The following is a 17647-nucleotide window of genomic DNA, read 5'->3' as shown; positions in this document are numbered from 1 at the left end:
ATAAAGCAGAAATGTGAACTGAATTTTCACGTCTTATACAGTTACCAATATGAAGGAATGGCCCTGAAGAATCCTCCCTTTTTGAAAGTCATGTTTGAGCTTCTCTAGGGAGGATGGAGATTTACACATATCTCTGGGTGATACACATGTGCTCTCACTGTTGGGACCAGACACGTTTGGTTTCAGTGCTCTCCTCCTTCCCTTCCCCATCTCAGAATTACTCCCTTCATATCATCTCTTTAATCTATAAAAATGTATTCACAGGAATATTTTTGAAAAACTAACTCTCACAATAAAATATGAGTATCTAAAACTATTTTAATTTATTACCTCTGTTAGAGATTTTTGCAACCAGGAAGAAAAGGCAAAGGAATACATTTCTATCAGTAAAATTTCAAACATTATTAACTGAGACTGTGCTTTGGTTTTGATTTTTTGAACAGTAAGTCTGTATCTTCTCAGTACCTTTTAAATTATAGCATTACCATGGTGTTATGTTTTGGTGATAAACTCAAGATGCATCCTGGTAACCAAATATTATGGTAAAGAATTTTATGTATTAATATCAGTCACCTACATGTAATAATAGCTAATCTTTGAGTGTGTACTATGTGCCAGGGACTATTTTAAGTCTTTTACGTATCGTAAGTTATTTAATCCTTTCAGTAATCTATGAAATAGAAACTATTATCCCCATTTTACAAATGAGGAACACTAAGGCACAGTATGCAGTGTTACTGGCAGAGCCCCAGTGTTCAGACCCCAGGTGGTCTGGTTCAAGAGTTCAAGTTCTTAGCCACAATGCTATATCGCCTTTACACAGCAATACAGAACAGTGATGTGTGTTTGTGGATGTTCTCAGTATATATATTGTGTATATACATATATGTGGTTTAGTTGTATATATTGTCTAATTGTATATATTTATATATGTTCCTATGATATGTATGAATGAATATGGTCAGAGATGGAGTCTATATAATGATATCCAGTTGAAATCTAGTCATTCTTTATCTGACAACCTCAGATGTCTGGGTAGTTTTATGTTATGTTGACAAAATGTTTTAAGTATTTAAATATGGTCTTAAATTTAATTATATGTGATTATATATGTAGAAATAGAAAAAAAATTCCCTCCCAGAGATAAACTTAGACATATATAAATGTACTTTCTCTGATAACCACACATTGTATTCATTCTTTCTTCATTTCAAATCAAAAAGCCTGACTTGAGGCTAGAATGTCATGGTATCAGTATAATTTTCACTGATCCATTTTCAGACACCCTAAAAATTATCCTCTCCTCGGCAAGTTATATCAGTACCAGAATTCTTTCTTTTGCTGCATTTGCCCTAGTTGAAGCAGTAGTGGTAACTTTGACTCAGAAATTTTGTTTTTAGGGGAGATTATCTTTGAAGATAGATGTTCACAATATAAAAATGGGAGAAAAACAGCATATCTGTTACTTCTAGCCTATAAATCCTAAATTTCATTTCAAGTTTGACACTTAATAGTGTGCTTTGAAAATATATAACCATTATTTGTTTATATCAGAGACATGCTTTATGTAATACATCCACAAAAATTAGGGAAAATGAATGACCAGATTATGGAAAACAGAGCCAAATATCCAGTCGTGATTGGTTATAAGGTAAAAAGACACTTGTGTGGATTATGATTTTTCTATTTGTGCTTGCTCCTGGGCTTTCGCTAAATTTAGTTTGGTTTACTTTCTTGGCTTTGTTTATAACAAATTTTAATATAATAAAAAGTGGGACTGCACCACAGTTTTATTGTAAACATAAGAAAGCAGCCAGTTTGTGATTCCTAATATAGGCTGATGTTCTGCGTAAGAGACACTGACATCTTTTACTTTCTGCCTTCGCAGTGTATCAGCTGCAGCAGGAAGCCCCGCATCCTCGGAGAATTACCTGTACTAATGAGGTGAGCGTGATGAAACGGTTACAACAAAATGTCTCTCAATCCTCTCTTCCCCAAGCTTTGCCTTTCCTGAGTGGCTCGGTTATTTGTGGGATTAACCGTTTATGCTAGTTAGCATCCTAAAATTATAACTTGAATGCATTTTTCTTAACATTCTTCTCACTTGAAATAACTGCTGCTTCTTAATGGACTGTTTGAATATGACAGCGTAGTTTTAAGTGATGTTAGTATTCTTTTTCAGTTAATTCATACATTTTTCTTCCATTTTTTATGTTTTATTCTTTTTAAAGCAAAGTTTGAAGGCATCATTGTACCATTGTTGAAGTAATTTTTCCATTAAAAAAAGATTTAAATCATGATTTAAAAAATGGGCAAAAGACATGGACAGTTCACCAAAAAAGATATGTTAAATGACAATATATGAAAAGATGTTCAACTTCATTAATAATAAGGGAAATGCAAATTAAAATACATGGAGAGCCAGTTTCCCCTTTCACATTGACAAAAGTTCAGAAGCTTAGGATATCCTTAGTTGATAAGACTGTGAGGAAACAGACGCTCTCATATATTGCTGATGGGAATGTGAAATGCTACAACTTGATGAGGATTTTGTAATATCTAACAAAACTATACCTGCATTTACCCTTTGACCTACCGGTCCAAATTCCAGGGATTTACCCTGATGAATTACTGTACAGATATAGAATAACATATGCTCAGAGTTTGTCGTTGTAGGATTATTTGTGATAGCAGAATATTGGGAAAAACCTAAATGTCTGTCCACAGGAGACTGACTGACTCAACTGTAATACTAGAAAGAATAAGGAAGATTTCTGTGAGCTGATATGGAATGATTTCCAGATACAAAATGTGTGTATAGTAATTATGATCCTTTTTTAGTAATAAGGAAGGGAAAATAAGAAAAAAAACAAAGCTTATTTTTGCAAAAGAGAAACACAAGAAGGATTAACCCAGAGACCAGTGTAAAGTTAACCATAAGGAGCGGGTGAGGAGCACTGTGGAGGGGTTAAGGATGGAAGTGAGACTTCTCTGAGGATGTGTTTTTATATAGTTGTGACTTGTGAACTATGCAAATATTTCACATATTCATACAACACAATTAAATAAAAATGATAAAAAAGCAAACCCTAAAACTGAACACGAATAGAAACAAATGAACTTAACAAATTTATAACATGATCACCAAAAATTAAGTAGCTTTTAAACATATTATTCTGACTGTACAAACTTAGAGGGAAATATTTTAAGAACCATAACCTACAAAAAGATCTTTAACCCTACTTAGTAGTTTGTTGTTGTTAGTGGTATTTGTGTAGTAATTCTAAAATAATTTTGTGTGTAATATAGGATAGAGCGCTGTTTCCTACTAAAAGGAGCCATTGCTCCTTAGAGAATGTCCTCATCCCAGAACATGGGCAGAGAGATCCTGGAACATTTTGTTATGTCAGAAAGCAAGAAAGGCTCAAAAACGGATGGGAACATGTCAAAAAGACATAAGAGCCCACTTGAAGGGTTCCACAGGCAAAATTTGGGACAATTTGACATCAAAAAGAATAATGATAGTAATGAATTATAGTACATTGAAGGAAAAGGGAATCTATAAGTCCATAATGATACTTAAAAGAAAAAAAAAACCTAGCCCAGTACAAAGAGAAAAAAAAGAAGGGGGAAAATCTAAAGTTGCTCTTTACAATAGAATGGTGGCTAAAAATATAGAAAGAATGATACTGATTTACACTAATAATAATTGAGTTAGGCAAAGATCGTCATTGGATATTAGAACCATTGAGTGAAAGATGGCAGGTGAACAGGATATTCATACGGTCTCACCAATTATTTGTGAATTGCAAAGAGAAAAATACATCTTTATAGTGGAGAGATCTGGCAGTCACATTCTTAGCCAGGTGATCGAATTTAGCACTATCTGTGATGGGACAAACTGACGTGTCTCCTGAAGTGATGCAGTGAGACATATACAACGTCACATATAGTATTTCTGCCAAAAATGTTTAACTTAAATCTGTTTATGAAGTATGAATCAGACAAATCCAGAATGCGTACATTCTGTAAGACAGCTGTCCTAGGCTTGTAAATAATGTCATTTTCCTAAAAGAAAAAACAGGGGTGGGACTGTTCTAAAATAAAGGAGATTAAAGAGACATGCAAACCAAATGCAACGCATGCACCTTGATAGGGTCCTGGAGCTAGATATGTATCTCTCTATCTCTGTCTCTATCTCTCTCTCTACTTAAAGCTATATACATTTTAGGTACAATTGGAGAAGTCTGAATATATATTAGGTAATATAGAATCATAATAACTTTCTTAGATGATATACTATTAAAAAGAATTGCTTCTCCATTGTTTAAAAAAATGTTGAAATGCATTTTGTTATTGTGACATCTGATTTAAAAAAAACATCCAGTAGCTCTGGAATTATTTAGTTAGTCATAAAGAGAATCAATTTAGGGGCCAGCCTGGTGGTGTAGTGGTTAAGTTCACATGCTCCGCTTCGGTGGCCCAGGGTTTGCAGGTTCAGATCCTGGACGCAGACCTATGCACCACTTATCAAGCAATACTGTGGCAGGCGTCCCACATATAAAGTAGAGGAAGATGGGCATGGGTGTTAGCCCAGGGCCAATCTTCCTCAGCAAAAAGAGGAGGATTGGCAACAGATGTTAGCTCAGGGCTAATCTTCCTCACACACACACAAAAAAAGAGAACCAATTTACAAAATTAGGCAGGGATTTCAAGACACTATCTTTTAAATGTCCTGTTGCAATTCAAATACATGTAGATGTCCAGTCTGCATAAGTATATGTGTGGAATGAGTGTGTGCTTGGTGATTGCATTTCCTTGCTACCGTGCTGTGATCAAGGATGATGAAATAGTTTTACATGTAGTGAGAATTTTTTTTTAAAATGCTATTTAATAAAATGTTCTATTTTGTTTCGTACTCTGACCAGGCACAACCTTTTAAAATTTGAACTGAAAGTGAGATATTGGCAGTAGTTCTGTGAAAAGTCCAGAAGTATTAGTAACACAATTATCTTAATGAGAAATATCTATATTTTGCCTTTCTCAAAAGAATTTAAGACCACACAAATGAAGACGTAATAAAAGGAATAAAAAAAGAAAAGGTGAGGAAAATAAAAAAGAAACAACAAATATGCTAATTGATTGCAGTGCTGATTGAGGATCAGTATAATAGTGTGAAAGAAGATCACAGTAATAAGTACATAACTCTTATGTACTGATCAGAAAGGCTGGTAGGATCCAGTTTTTACCTGAACTAAATTATTTTTAAAAATCATGTAGGTTATTATGTGGAGTACATTTATGGATGTTATATACAGTGATCAATTGTAGTTTCACAGCCTGTGCAAAAGTGGATTGATGGTTGTTTTTTACAGCAGTTGCCACAACATTATGGAGCAACAAATCAGTGAAGCTACTTTTTAAAGGGCTAAGCCGATGTGGTCCAAGTGTATAGCCTTCTGGTGATCTGCCTGATGCAAAGGTACAGCATGGACTACTAGGAGAGTGGATGGCTCTTAGAGTTTCTGCAAATGATTTCTCTTGATTTAGTTCTGTGAAGTGGTTGACTGAATACTGCCATACCCTAGACCGTCATGTTCTATGCTGTTGGCTAAAGGAAGGCATGCAAACATTGGGAAATCAGAAGAGCAAATGGTACAATTGAGATTTTCTTACTTAAATTGAGGAATCTATTCATCGTTTTCCCTGTGGTTAGTTTTCTTTCACAAGAAATTAGCAATCATATTCTAGTGGCAAATTGGTGGGCACAGAAAGCTGCTCCACGTGCAAAAGAATTTACTGTGGACTGGCTCTTCTTGCAGATTGTAACCGTCCTCACACATTATTCGAAACTGATGATCTATTAGTTACTTAAGTTTGACTGCTTAATAAAGATTAATTTATGCATGCATGAAATCTGTATATTTATTTTGGAAATCAGTGATGATAACAACTTGTTTCTATATTTGACCAGTCTCTCTAGTGTTCAGTGTCTTCCTGTTTTCACCAGGTGATAACTAAAGGGCAGTTACTAAATAGGGGAAGTGGCTTCCTTTTAAAGAAATGACATTCACACTCAATATGGTTCTAGTGATTAGATTTATAAATATAGAAACCGAAAGTATTTATAAGCCACTAGTGCTAAGGGTCTACTTATTTTGAGCAGTCGTCAGTCCCATTAAATTCTTATAAAACAATCAGATAACTTAGATATCTATTTGAAATGAAAATAAAGGATTAATCAGTGAGGTGGAGCTAACCTAAAAATACTTCTTGGAGAAAGAAAGTTTCCGTGTTAGTCTTGATTAGATGATAAATGTTTGGTTTGGAAGAGCTAAAGGTTCTTGGGAGCGATGAACAATAAGGATAAAAATGTAGAGAGGAACCAGCTGATATTCAACCTCAAATATTTAACTAAGGAATTGGTTTGGGGACATTAAGCACTAAGTGGCCGCAATGTCTTAAAGGAGAAAAAGCAACAGGATTTAATTACCACTGAAATGTGGAGAGAAAAAGAGAAAAGTTAATACAATAGGTAAGTTGATGGTTCTTTTAAATAAAAGTGATTAATTATCTATGGATGCTAATTATAATTATAAAAATGGATCCAGTGCCTTTAAGGACATTACTACAGTTGTGAGAAAGAGAGAACTGACTGTTCATTTGTTCTCTATGTGCACATTTCCATTCCCTTTTCTTCTAACTGTCGCATTGTATCACAGATCGTTAATTCAGAGGCTGCGGAATTATGCTCACCCAAAGGAGCATATATGTAGTGACTAGCCATGTCTGTGACCTTCTCTCGTGGTCTAAGCCCTTAGTTCTGGTGATGAACTTCATGTTCTGCTCTTTCTCAGCTGAATTTCTGTTAGCATTCTTGAGACCAAGATGTGTAGCACCTTATTTTAAAACCTGCATTATTCAACTGTTCAAACAAATCATAAATTATTGGAGGCAGAATGCTAAAACACAATATATCTAATAGTAAGAAGTAACATAATTTGACAGAAAGTAAAATTATATCTAATGCATTTTTTCTAATTTCAGAAAATCGTGCCACTTGTCATTGTGAATGCTAAAACATAGAAGGCTTTTTATTAAAGGCTGTTGTTAAGAGAAAATTTTGAAATTTAAATATAAATAATCCTTTTAAGGGGAAGGATGTCCAGGTCCACAACTGAGTATTTTAGGCATGCTTTAGAAACCAAGCAAATACTTAAAAGCTTGAAAATGATTTTTAATAATACTGTTATGATGCAGTTGTATCGTATGGTGGAGTTAATTCTGAAGTTAACACATAAAGTGAAAGTCTTATAGAATCAGAATTACCCTTGGAAATCCCTTATCACCCATAAAGTAATGGTACATATTTTTGTTTATACAGCTCTGTAGCAATATAGATATGTATAAATATATAATTTATTCAGTGAAATACAGTTCATAGTAAATATAAAATATATCCTTAGGTGATTTTTAACTATGTAAAAAATGATTTTCTTAGTTTATGTCAAACACCTGGTTGAATTCAAGTAAATGTATATATGTGTGTGTGTGCATGTGTGTATGTATACAGAGAGACAGACACAGGTATAAATTGCATAGGCATACAATATATATATTTAGATAGAGATATCAAAGAAGTTCTGTATCTTTAATTGATTCATACTAATACTATATAAATCAAACCAGTTTGATATTTGACCATTCTTAAACATGAGGCTTTGGAATGGACACACTTTTTTTTTTCCTGGCAGCCAAACAGTGGGAATGTAGTTAGAACTTTTAAACACATAAAACCAAGTCTACTCTGTGTGACCCATTTTTGGAGTTGGTGTTGCAGGAGCTGGAGAGCAGTTTTGAGCATAGCTCCTCATTATTGTAACAACCGCAGTTGTGTTTTTCGAGGCTGGGTGGTTAAAGCTGACTCAGGCTGGACAAAATACGCCAAACTCAAATCAGGGCTGTTAGCGTAATGAGAAATGTAGAGAAAGTTACATATTTTATATTGTACTCTAATTTTAGCCACAATACCAGTTAGATGTATATTTGATATACATTTTGCTAGCACGTGTTTTTAAAAAGTTTCTCTTCAGATCTGGTTATAGAAGTAGGAAATTGCCTGTAATCATTACTTACCTGTCTCACCACAGTGGATTATATCCAGCACCTGGCTATGGTGTGCAAGAAAGACTGTTAAGTGTTTATTGAATGAGTAAATGAGTCGTGTAATTTATTTTGCAACACAATGCTCTTATTACATGGTTTACAAAAACGTGTGTATTAATGTCTGTATCTCTTAGAGAGGCTCCAGTTCTTTCTGTGACATGTATATATTTATTCATTCAACCGGTATTCTGTGAGAGAATGCTATCTGCTACGTCTTCAGGATTCAAGTCAAATAAAGCAAGACCCCTCTCCTCAAGGAGCTTACTGTCTAGGTGGGGAATGGAGCAGTAAATCAGCCATTGCAGCAGAGTTGGTGGCATTTACCTCCTTACATGTGTGTGGAGTTCCTGTGGCCCAGTGCACAGTACATGAGGGAGAGTGGCAGATGAGAGCAGAGTGCTGAACAGGCAGCACTAATACAGACTTCTGTGTTCTAAGCTTAGGAGTTTGGACTTCATCCTCATACCTGTGGGAAGTGAACCTGTTTTTTGTGTATGTGTAAGATTAGCCCTGAGTCAACATCCGATGCCAATCCTCCTCTTTTTTGCTAAGGAAGATTGGCCCTGGGCTAACATCCATGCCCATCTTCCTCTACTTTATATGGGACACCACCACAGCATGGCTTGACAAGCGGTGCATCAGTGCACACCCGGGATCTGAACCTGCGAACCCCAGGCCACCAAAGCCGAGCGCGTGCACTTAACCACCGTGCCACCGGGCTGGCCCCAGTGAATGTGTTTTAAGCAGGAGAAAAACGTGATCAGATTTAGGCTTAGAAAGCACCTTCTGACTGCAGTGTGGAAGATGGGCCAGGGGGAAGGGTGGACATTTTAGAGACAAAAAGACAGGTTTAGAAGGGATTACAGTAATCCTAGTGAAAAGTGATAAAGGCATAGAATAAGACACTGGTTCTGGGAATAGCCAAGAGAGACGGGAAACAGGAGTCTGGAAAGCAGTAGAATTCACAGGACTTGGTGACAAGAGAGTCATGGTTGAATGAGAGGGAAAAGTCTAGTAGATGTTGGGGAACCAGTCAACTCCCTCTCATGACCCTCTCTTATGTCATGCTTGCTTGGCAAAACCACAGCCCTGTTTAAATCTACCTCTGCCTGCTCTGCACCTACTCCCAAGAAACTGAATGTGGCTGGAGAAAAAGAAAGTGCTGACCAGGCTTCGCGTTACATTATGAACCTCAAGTTGGTACTTAATGCTCCCTGAGAGTCCTACTGCGCTTTCCTAATCCATTTCACCCTTCTCGTTTCCCCTCAAACCTCCAATACCTTACTCCCTCTCCTCTCAGGTCATAATCTTTGTCTCCTGCTTTACTCCTGATTGAACCAATCAGAAGAGAACTTCCACCACCACATCTACTCACCTATCAGCATTTGGGTCCACATAGTCTGCATTCTTGCCCATTATCATAGATGGTAGCCAGCTCTCCACTATACTAGATCCCATTTCCTCTCATCTACTCAAAGACATAATCCTAGCAATTCCCCCCCACCTCCTGCCACTCCTCCTCCGTCATCAACAGTTTTTCTCTTTATGCAAGATCATTTTCATCAGCCCACAAACATCCTATTATTTCTCCCATCTTAAAAACTTCTCTTAACCCTACTTTTTCCATCTGCCCGGCCCAATTTCTTTGCTCCTCTTTGTCGAAAACATTTGAAAGTGTTGTCTGTACTTGCAGTCTCCAATCCTGCTTCTCCCATTTTCTCTTAAACCCTCTCCAGTCAGGCTGTTAGCCACTATCACCCTTGAGAACCACTTCTCAAGGTCACCAGTGACTTCCACCTTGCTAAATCTAGTGGTCGGTTCTTCTCTTGCTTATCCTGTCAGCAGCTCTTGACATAGGCAAGGATGCTTTCCTCCTTGATACACTTTCCTCACTTCATTTCCAGGACATTACGGTCTTTTGGTTTTTCTCCTGTCTCCACAGTCTCCTTTGCTGGTTCGTCTTCTCTCTCTGACCTCTTGATCTAGTGCTCCAGGGCTCAGTCCTTGATCCTCATTTCTTCTTGACCTGTGTTTACTCCCTGATGATCTTACTGGGTTTAGGTTTTAATACAACTTATATTTCTAGTCCAGTCTTCTCTGCCAACGTTCCAGACTGTAGACTCAATTGCCTGCTCTACATCCTCCCTGGGAGGTGTAATAGACATCTCAAATACAACGTGTGGAAGACAGAACTGAGCTTTGCCCTCGTCCCCAAACCTGCTTTTACCACAGCCTTCCACAGCTCAGTTGATGGCACTTCCTTACTTGCGGTTACCCAGATCAAAAACCATGCATCATCCCTGAATTTTTTTTTCTTTCTCACTACCCCACAATTAATCCATCAGGAAATCATATTGGGTCTGTTTGCAGAATATGTGCAGAATATTTCCAGAATCCTACCACTTCTTACTATCTCCGTAGCTACCATTCAGGTATGAACTGTGGAAACTGCTGGATACCCACCAAAATCCATTCTTCCTTTCTTGGGAAACCTGGCTAGACTAAATTTCCCTAGCTTCTTTTAGATAGTTATGTCTGTGTGTCAGTTTTCTCTTGTAGAATAGAAATGAACTTTAATGCCACACCCATTAAAACTTTCTACCTATTATTTTCCCTTCGTCTTGGATTCAGATAAAAACAAGGAGATCTCAACAAGGAGATGGTGGAGTTACAAGATGGAAGATATCTGGTTGTAGGACAGTTGTCTTTCTGACCTGAATACTTATCCAGGAATGTCATATAAGCAAGAAATAAACTTCTATTGTGTCTAGTTATTATATATAAAAGTCGATTTGTCATAGTAAATTATTCTGCCCTAACATACAGTAGTCTCTCAGTTGTGTAACTGAAATAGTTCTTAACTGATCTTTCCCCTCGTAGTCTATTCTCATCACAGAATGTTCTTTTTAAAACTCTAATCAGATCATGTCACTCTTCTACTCAAAACTGTGCATTGGCTTCCCATTTCACTCCAGAGTAAAAGCCAAGTCCTTACAATGGCCTATAAGGCCCTGTGGAGTCTCCCATCCACTTCGTTTTGCTGTGTTCATCTCCTACTATTTCCCCATCCCTTCTTCTCTCCCCCATTCTGCTTCAGCCACACCAGCCTTGTTATTCCTCATGTACTCCACCAGTATTCCTCTCTCCGAGTCCTTGCACTAACTCCTTTTTCTGGAATGTTCTTCTCTCTAATATCCACGTGGCTAATTCTTACATATCCTTCAAGTCTTCTCAAGTCTTCCCTTCTCAATGAGACCCATCCTGATCACCGTACTTAAAATTATGCTTTGACACTCTCCATCATTTCCAATCTTTACCTATTCTACTTTGTTTTCATAATACTTTCCATTTTGTAACAGACTAGATAGTTTACTTATTTAGTATGTTTATTGCTGTCTTCCCTTCCTCAGGTAGGGCTCTTGGTCTGTTTTGTTGATCAGTATTTCTCAGGTGCCTTGAACAATACTTGACACATAAGTAGGTGTTTATAAAGACTTAAGTGAATGCATGGGAGGTACAAAAGCACTTGTTTTACACTTAACTCTGTGTTAGAGGACATATTCTGCTAGGTGGGAGTGTACGAGTTTGGTACAAGAGTGGGAGGAAAGCACTTTAATTGAAATCGTAGCTTCACTGCTGATCACCACTATGTGCTGACACAGCCTATAGCTCAACTTCTGATTCTATGAAAACAAAGATTATCGTGCTCGTATATCTCTTGGGTGTTATGATGATCCCTTATTTAACACATAATATGCTTTGCAGCTGGAAAGCGTTTTTTATAAATGCTGAGTAGTAGTACTGAATTATTAAAACCCACTATTTTAAAATCAACCTATCACTCAAAAGCCTTTTTTTTTTTTTTTTTACCATATTTTACTTTTGAAATTGTCTTTTAAAAAGTGTCATCTTTTGCTTTTGTTGAAAAATCTGTGTTCGTAAGCAGTTGGGTAGTAAGATACGCTTTGGTGTCAAAATCTGTAATAACGTTGATGGAGAAGTACATTTATAAAGTTGGAGATCACAACTACAATTCCAAAAAGAACCCCTTTACCAGTTAACTGGTATATAAACAGATTAGTAGTTTCCACCTCTTTATCCCTCCTACCTAGAAGGTACTTGAATCTAAGGTGGGAAAATGGTGAATACAAAGAAGTTTGTTTTTAAAAATTTACCTATTATCCTTTTCTAATGCTGTCTACTAATTAAAAAAATAACCGATCTCAAGAAGCTGAATAACTGGTTTTCAGCAAGTCCCGACGTAGTAATTACAGAGCTTTACAAAACTCTAGATATTCCTTATTGAATTTGTAAAATCTGACAGTAGATAGAGAGCTAACCTAGTTGGCATGCTGAAGATTAATGGTTTTCTTAGATAAAATCTGAAATAGAATGGAAAGCAAGCTGCATTCTTAGTACTTGTAACTTTGGTCTAAATACCCTCAGGAATGCCACAGAATTGAGGAGGAAGGCAGGCACCTAGAATTTTATCTCACTATGAATGGAGAATAAAAAGTTAACAGTCTTTGTAAGTTCCCTGACATTTCTGACTTCATTTTTCTCACCTTTTCCCTACAAGTCATTTCCAACTTTGTAGTTCTTTGGTAAGCACTTACTCTCACTATGCTGGCAGTACTTTTTCTTCAAGTTTTTGTAAGTTAATTTTTTTGGTTGTTGAAGCTTAACTGTTATCCACGTTGATATTTTCTACGGTGTAAAATGCAATGAGAAAAAACAATAATTTAGAAAATGTAGTGAAGAATTTGTGCTTCAGTGGAAAACTGCATTGTCTATGTGCAGCGTATCCTTCCAGGTTATCTGATTCCAGTCTTTCATTGTCTTTGAGCTGTTTTAAAACTCCTCTCCGTCCTCCTTCTTTTCCTCCCCCACCCCTCCCCCCTTCTCCTCCCCCCTTCTCCTCCCCCCTTCTCCTCCCCCTTCTCCTCCTCTCTCCTTTCACTCCACTCTCCCTCCCTCCCCTCCCCACTGACATTAACATAGGAAATTAAAATAGATCCAAAGCTGGAGTTAACGATTGACCGACTTACTAGCCTTTAATTCAGAGTCAGCCACTGCAGGAAGCAAATACCAAATGTGTATTTTTCTCTCTTTCCCCCCTTCTATGCCTCCAAACACCTGAGCCTTTTTAAAAAACAATGCAAAACAGAATCTTGACACTTGAGAGTGTTTTTTTGTGTATAGCCTTTATATACATACTCTGGGCTGCTGCCTGAAAAAATAGTAATATGTGTCCAAGGTCATATTATTTCTTACAGTTTCATGTATGTATAGCCTAACTTTTAAGAAGCATCATATAGCGTTCTAGACTGGGTTTAAAGTGTCTACCTACATGTACTGTTTTTCACAATGTTAACAAGTAAGGAGATGATGATTTCTTGTGACTTCTGACCAAGTCAGGACCACTGTTAGAAAAGAGCATCATTAAACATTTTGGAAATTTTCTAAATGTTCTAGTTCATTATTCTAGTGGCATTGCCTCCAGAAGTACATGTTCTTTAAATGTGAATAAATTTTTTGGAACAGCTGTTTTGAACTCTAGCTGTGGAACAGAGTTTCCCTAGTGAAAGAAGTAATCTGAAAGCTGAACCTATGGCGTCGTAGGGGAGGAGGGAAAGGAATTCACATCTGTAATGCTTTTATTGTTTGTTTCTGCTGTTGTCACATTTCCTTTGGGGAGTAAAACACTTCTTTATTAAACAAGTTCTTGTTTTTGTGGAAAATAAGATATGAGAAATAAGACTTTAATTTGAAAGAGGGTGGTTTGGTGAATTTGATTAAAATGTTTTATGTATGACGAAAATAGGTCATTACTTACAAAACTCTACAGTAAATATTAATTTAAGGAATTTCATTGATATTTAAAATATTATAAAATGACATCTACAGTTTAGTTATTTATTGAATTCTTATATTGTATAATGCACTTTAAGTTATATTCAGTAATGGTAGATTAACTTAAAGTTTTCTTTCTATGGTGGCGTGACATTCAACATTTAAGCAAAACAAGCTACAAAACATTTTATGAGCACCTTTTATTTTTAGTTAAAAATCTTTTCTGTTCTCCTTGTTCCCCATTTTTCCTACCCATGATATGGTTTCATGAAAAAATGTTAACTACTAAATATAGGAAATTGGAGAATGCAAAGCATGTAATTCAACACAAGTACTAATTTAAAATCATGACTGACTTAGTCACATTCACTTCAGCCAGTTTGAATCTGTAAAAAGTCCCTTGACTATTATTATGAATTTTAAAAACTTAGAAACAAGCATACAAATGTTTGTGTAAGCATAAATACATTTTTATTTTTTGCATGTAACATTTAAATTCCCAGTTTGATGTATTTGCAAGTAACCTAAGTTGGGATAATTAATAATCATTTTAGTATTACTGACTAACTCTTTAATTGATTATCAGAGTAATGCTACACTATCTGTGAGTTTAAAAAGACTATTCCAAATCACTACTGAAGTAATGATATCTTAGACATCAGCAAAACATCTAAATGTTATTGTAGGGGAGGAAAAACTCCTCTACCCTCTTAGGTTCGGTGTCTGGGGCCTACAAATTAAACTGACAAAAGGGATATTAACAAGAGGGAATGTTTATTTCGTATGCACACAGGGGAGAAAGGGCTTACAGCAGATAAGTGAAAACCCCAAAGAGGCAATTAGACCCAGGATCTTATATACCATCTTAACAAAGGGTGATAAAGTGTGGAAAAGAGACTAGACAAAGGAAAAGGGATTTGGGCTTTTCAGGGTGGTGGTAAGTTGTGAGAAGGTGATTAGGAAATGTGTAGTAAATAGGGGTTGTTTAGTAAGGTTTATTATGCAGACTCCAGTCATCTCAGGGGGTAAGAGTTGTCTCTGGAGTCATTCCATTTTCCTCCTATTACAGGAGAGGAGGACACCTTTACAAATTGAAATTTCCTTTATAAATGTAAATTTCCTTTATAAATGTAAATTTTCTTTACAAAAGGGAAATTTATGCCCTGACAGAAAGAGGGAGGGCAGATTGCTCTTCTTATGTCTGCTGTTTCTTAATTGCCTTCAGCTGAAAATAATCCTTATGCCAAAGTGGCATGTTTTGGCGTGGTGACATATTCTGATCCTCTTCACTATCTACACAAGAGAGAAAAAGAATTAGTTCAAGTTCTTGGTGTCTTTTTTGGTGAGGAAGATCAGCCCTGGGCTAACATCCGTGCCCATCTTCCTCTACTTTACATGGGACGCCGCCACAGCATGGCTTGACAAGTGGTGCATTGGGCCATGCCCAGGATCCGAACCCGTGAACCCTGGGCTGCCGAAGCGGAGCGTGCAAACCTAACTGCTACACCACAGGCCCGGCCCCCTAGTTTAAGTTTTAATTGACATTTCCAGTATAGAAATGCAGAAAAGATGTAGTTTGTTTGTGAATTTTATTTTGGGCTTATTGCTTATTATAAAAAAGTACTGTGTTAATCATCAATGTTTACCTAATTTCTTTTAATTCAAAATTCTTTTGGGTAAAGCAAAATAATTATTCAGTAACATAAGGCCAAAATCAATTGTGCTATAAAGATGATTACTTAGGCAATCAATGGAAGCATATTGATTTACAGGACTTAATGCAGGACTATCAAATAAGTAATCAGGGCCAGCCCCAGTGGCCTAGTGGTTAAATTGGGTGCACTCCACTTTGGCGGTCCAGGTTCAGTTCCTGGGTGCAGACCTGCACCACTCATCAGTGGCCATGCTGTGGTGGTGGCTCACATACAAAAAGAGGGAGATTGGCAACACACGTTAGCCCAGGGCAAATCTTCCTCAGCAATAAATAAATAAATAAATAAATAAATAAATAATCAATCAATCAGTATTAGTCTTGGATTGCCACACCATTTGTGGCCACCAGTCCCTCAGCCACCACCACTTCTTTGTATTTGTCCAGGATTTTTGTCAGTGAGTAGAACGTATTCAAGAATCTTCCTTTCTTTTTACCTCAGTCCCATAGGTCCAATCAAGTACTTTACCTTCAGCCACCAGCAAAGATCCTATGATTTGAGGGAAAGACCATGATCTCCTCTTCTCAAAATGTTGGGGGACTCTGTTGAGGGACCCCATTCTAATGTGTCAAGGCTCCAATATTAGATTGCACAAAAGTTAATCTTGTGGTATTAGCTATATAAGTAATGCATGAATGCATTCTTTATTAAAAAATTATATTACAGATAATACTAAAGTCTCTTTTTTGCCCTTCCCATGGGCCCCCTCAGTTCATTTCTCCCCCACCTTCCTAGAGGTAGCCATTTGAATTTGGTATCTATTTTTTCAGATCTCTCTCTATGCTATAAATATTTATTATAGTATTGTGTGTGTGTGCGCTTTTCCTAAACAGTGTTACACTGTATTATTATTCCATAACTTATGTTTGTATTCAGTGGTTTGTCTTAGTGACTTCTTCATGTTAGTCCCTTTAGATCTACATCATTCTTTCAAACTATACCTATTGTTTATTCTATAAAGCAGTTTAGTTATTCCCCATTGGTGTATATTTGTTATTTCCATTTTTAAAATGACTACAAACAGTGTTTCAGTGAACACTCTTATACATTTCTTCATGTGTACATGTGCAAGTGTTCCTCTAGAGTAAATAACTGCTAACTGGTAGTAACTGCATAATTACACCAACACTTATGTGCCTTATAGAATTTGGCAGCTACTAAGTAAACAGTTTTTTTACTTATCTTAACTAGCTAAGTTATGTGCCATCATTGAATGGGTCTTATATTTTCCTTCATGCTGCTGCACTCCACATTTTTAGTTGAACAGAGAAAGATATTAATTATTGTAAAAGAGGGCTTGCTCTTATAGCATTTTAGCCAATTGGCTTTCCTTAATTAGGATGGTTACTCATATTTAGATGAAATCCAACTTGGGAAGAAATCACAATGAAGTACTTAATTAAAAACATTCAGGTAGTCATTATGGAGGAAAGCCTCCTAGAAGGTAAAATATTTCAAGATTGTTTTAAAGTTTATCCTCATTGTTTTCATTCATCCTTATGTAAATACTGAGAGTGCACATTTTTAGTTTGAATGGACACTGCAAAATTATCCTTCTGGATAGCATTTTATCATATAATACTGTAGAACCTTAAGTTAATTCTTTAAGTTAAGACTTAAGCATTGAATTTTCATCTCAAAAGCAAAGATTTGCTCTCAAGCAGATGCATGACCACACTCTAATAAGCTTTGGACCTAAAAATAGAATAACCATCATCTGTAGCCGTAGGGACCAACTGGCATATTTTTAGTACACTGAGTTTCTTATGAGCAGAAAAATTATGCAATAAGACCAAATCAGGTAGAATTTACCTTGAGAAGATCAATAACCTGACTACAACCTCAGCAGAGAACAGAAGATTCCTGAAGGGTAAAGTATTATATAATATAATTTTCAGGAAAAGGTAAAATCATAT

At 36.5% G+C, this 17647-nt stretch overlaps 1 protein-coding gene across 3 annotated transcripts in view; it reads left to right on the top strand.

Moving 5' to 3' along the window:
- The window catches only part of CHN1 (chimerin 1), a 192051-nt gene that overhangs the window by 54258 nt on the left and 120146 nt on the right, over positions 1 to 17647 (top strand). For all 3 annotated transcript variants that reach the window (XM_087435410.1, XM_004426645.3, XM_087435409.1), the window contains one exon: positions 1889 to 1944. In XM_087435410.1, coding sequence (XP_087291536.1) covers positions 1889 to 1944 — 56 coding nt within the window. The remainder of the gene's footprint in view (positions 1 to 1888; positions 1945 to 17647) is intronic.

The sequence above is a fragment of the Ceratotherium simum genome, chromosome 9 (assembly GCF_057802395.1).
Source record: "Ceratotherium simum simum isolate JZ-2026a chromosome 9, ASM5780239v1, whole genome shotgun sequence".
Lineage (NCBI taxonomy): Eukaryota > Metazoa > Chordata > Mammalia > Perissodactyla > Rhinocerotidae > Ceratotherium > Ceratotherium simum.
Note: the sequence above shows the minus strand (reverse complement) of the source record. Positions and strands in the feature narration are given on the sequence as shown.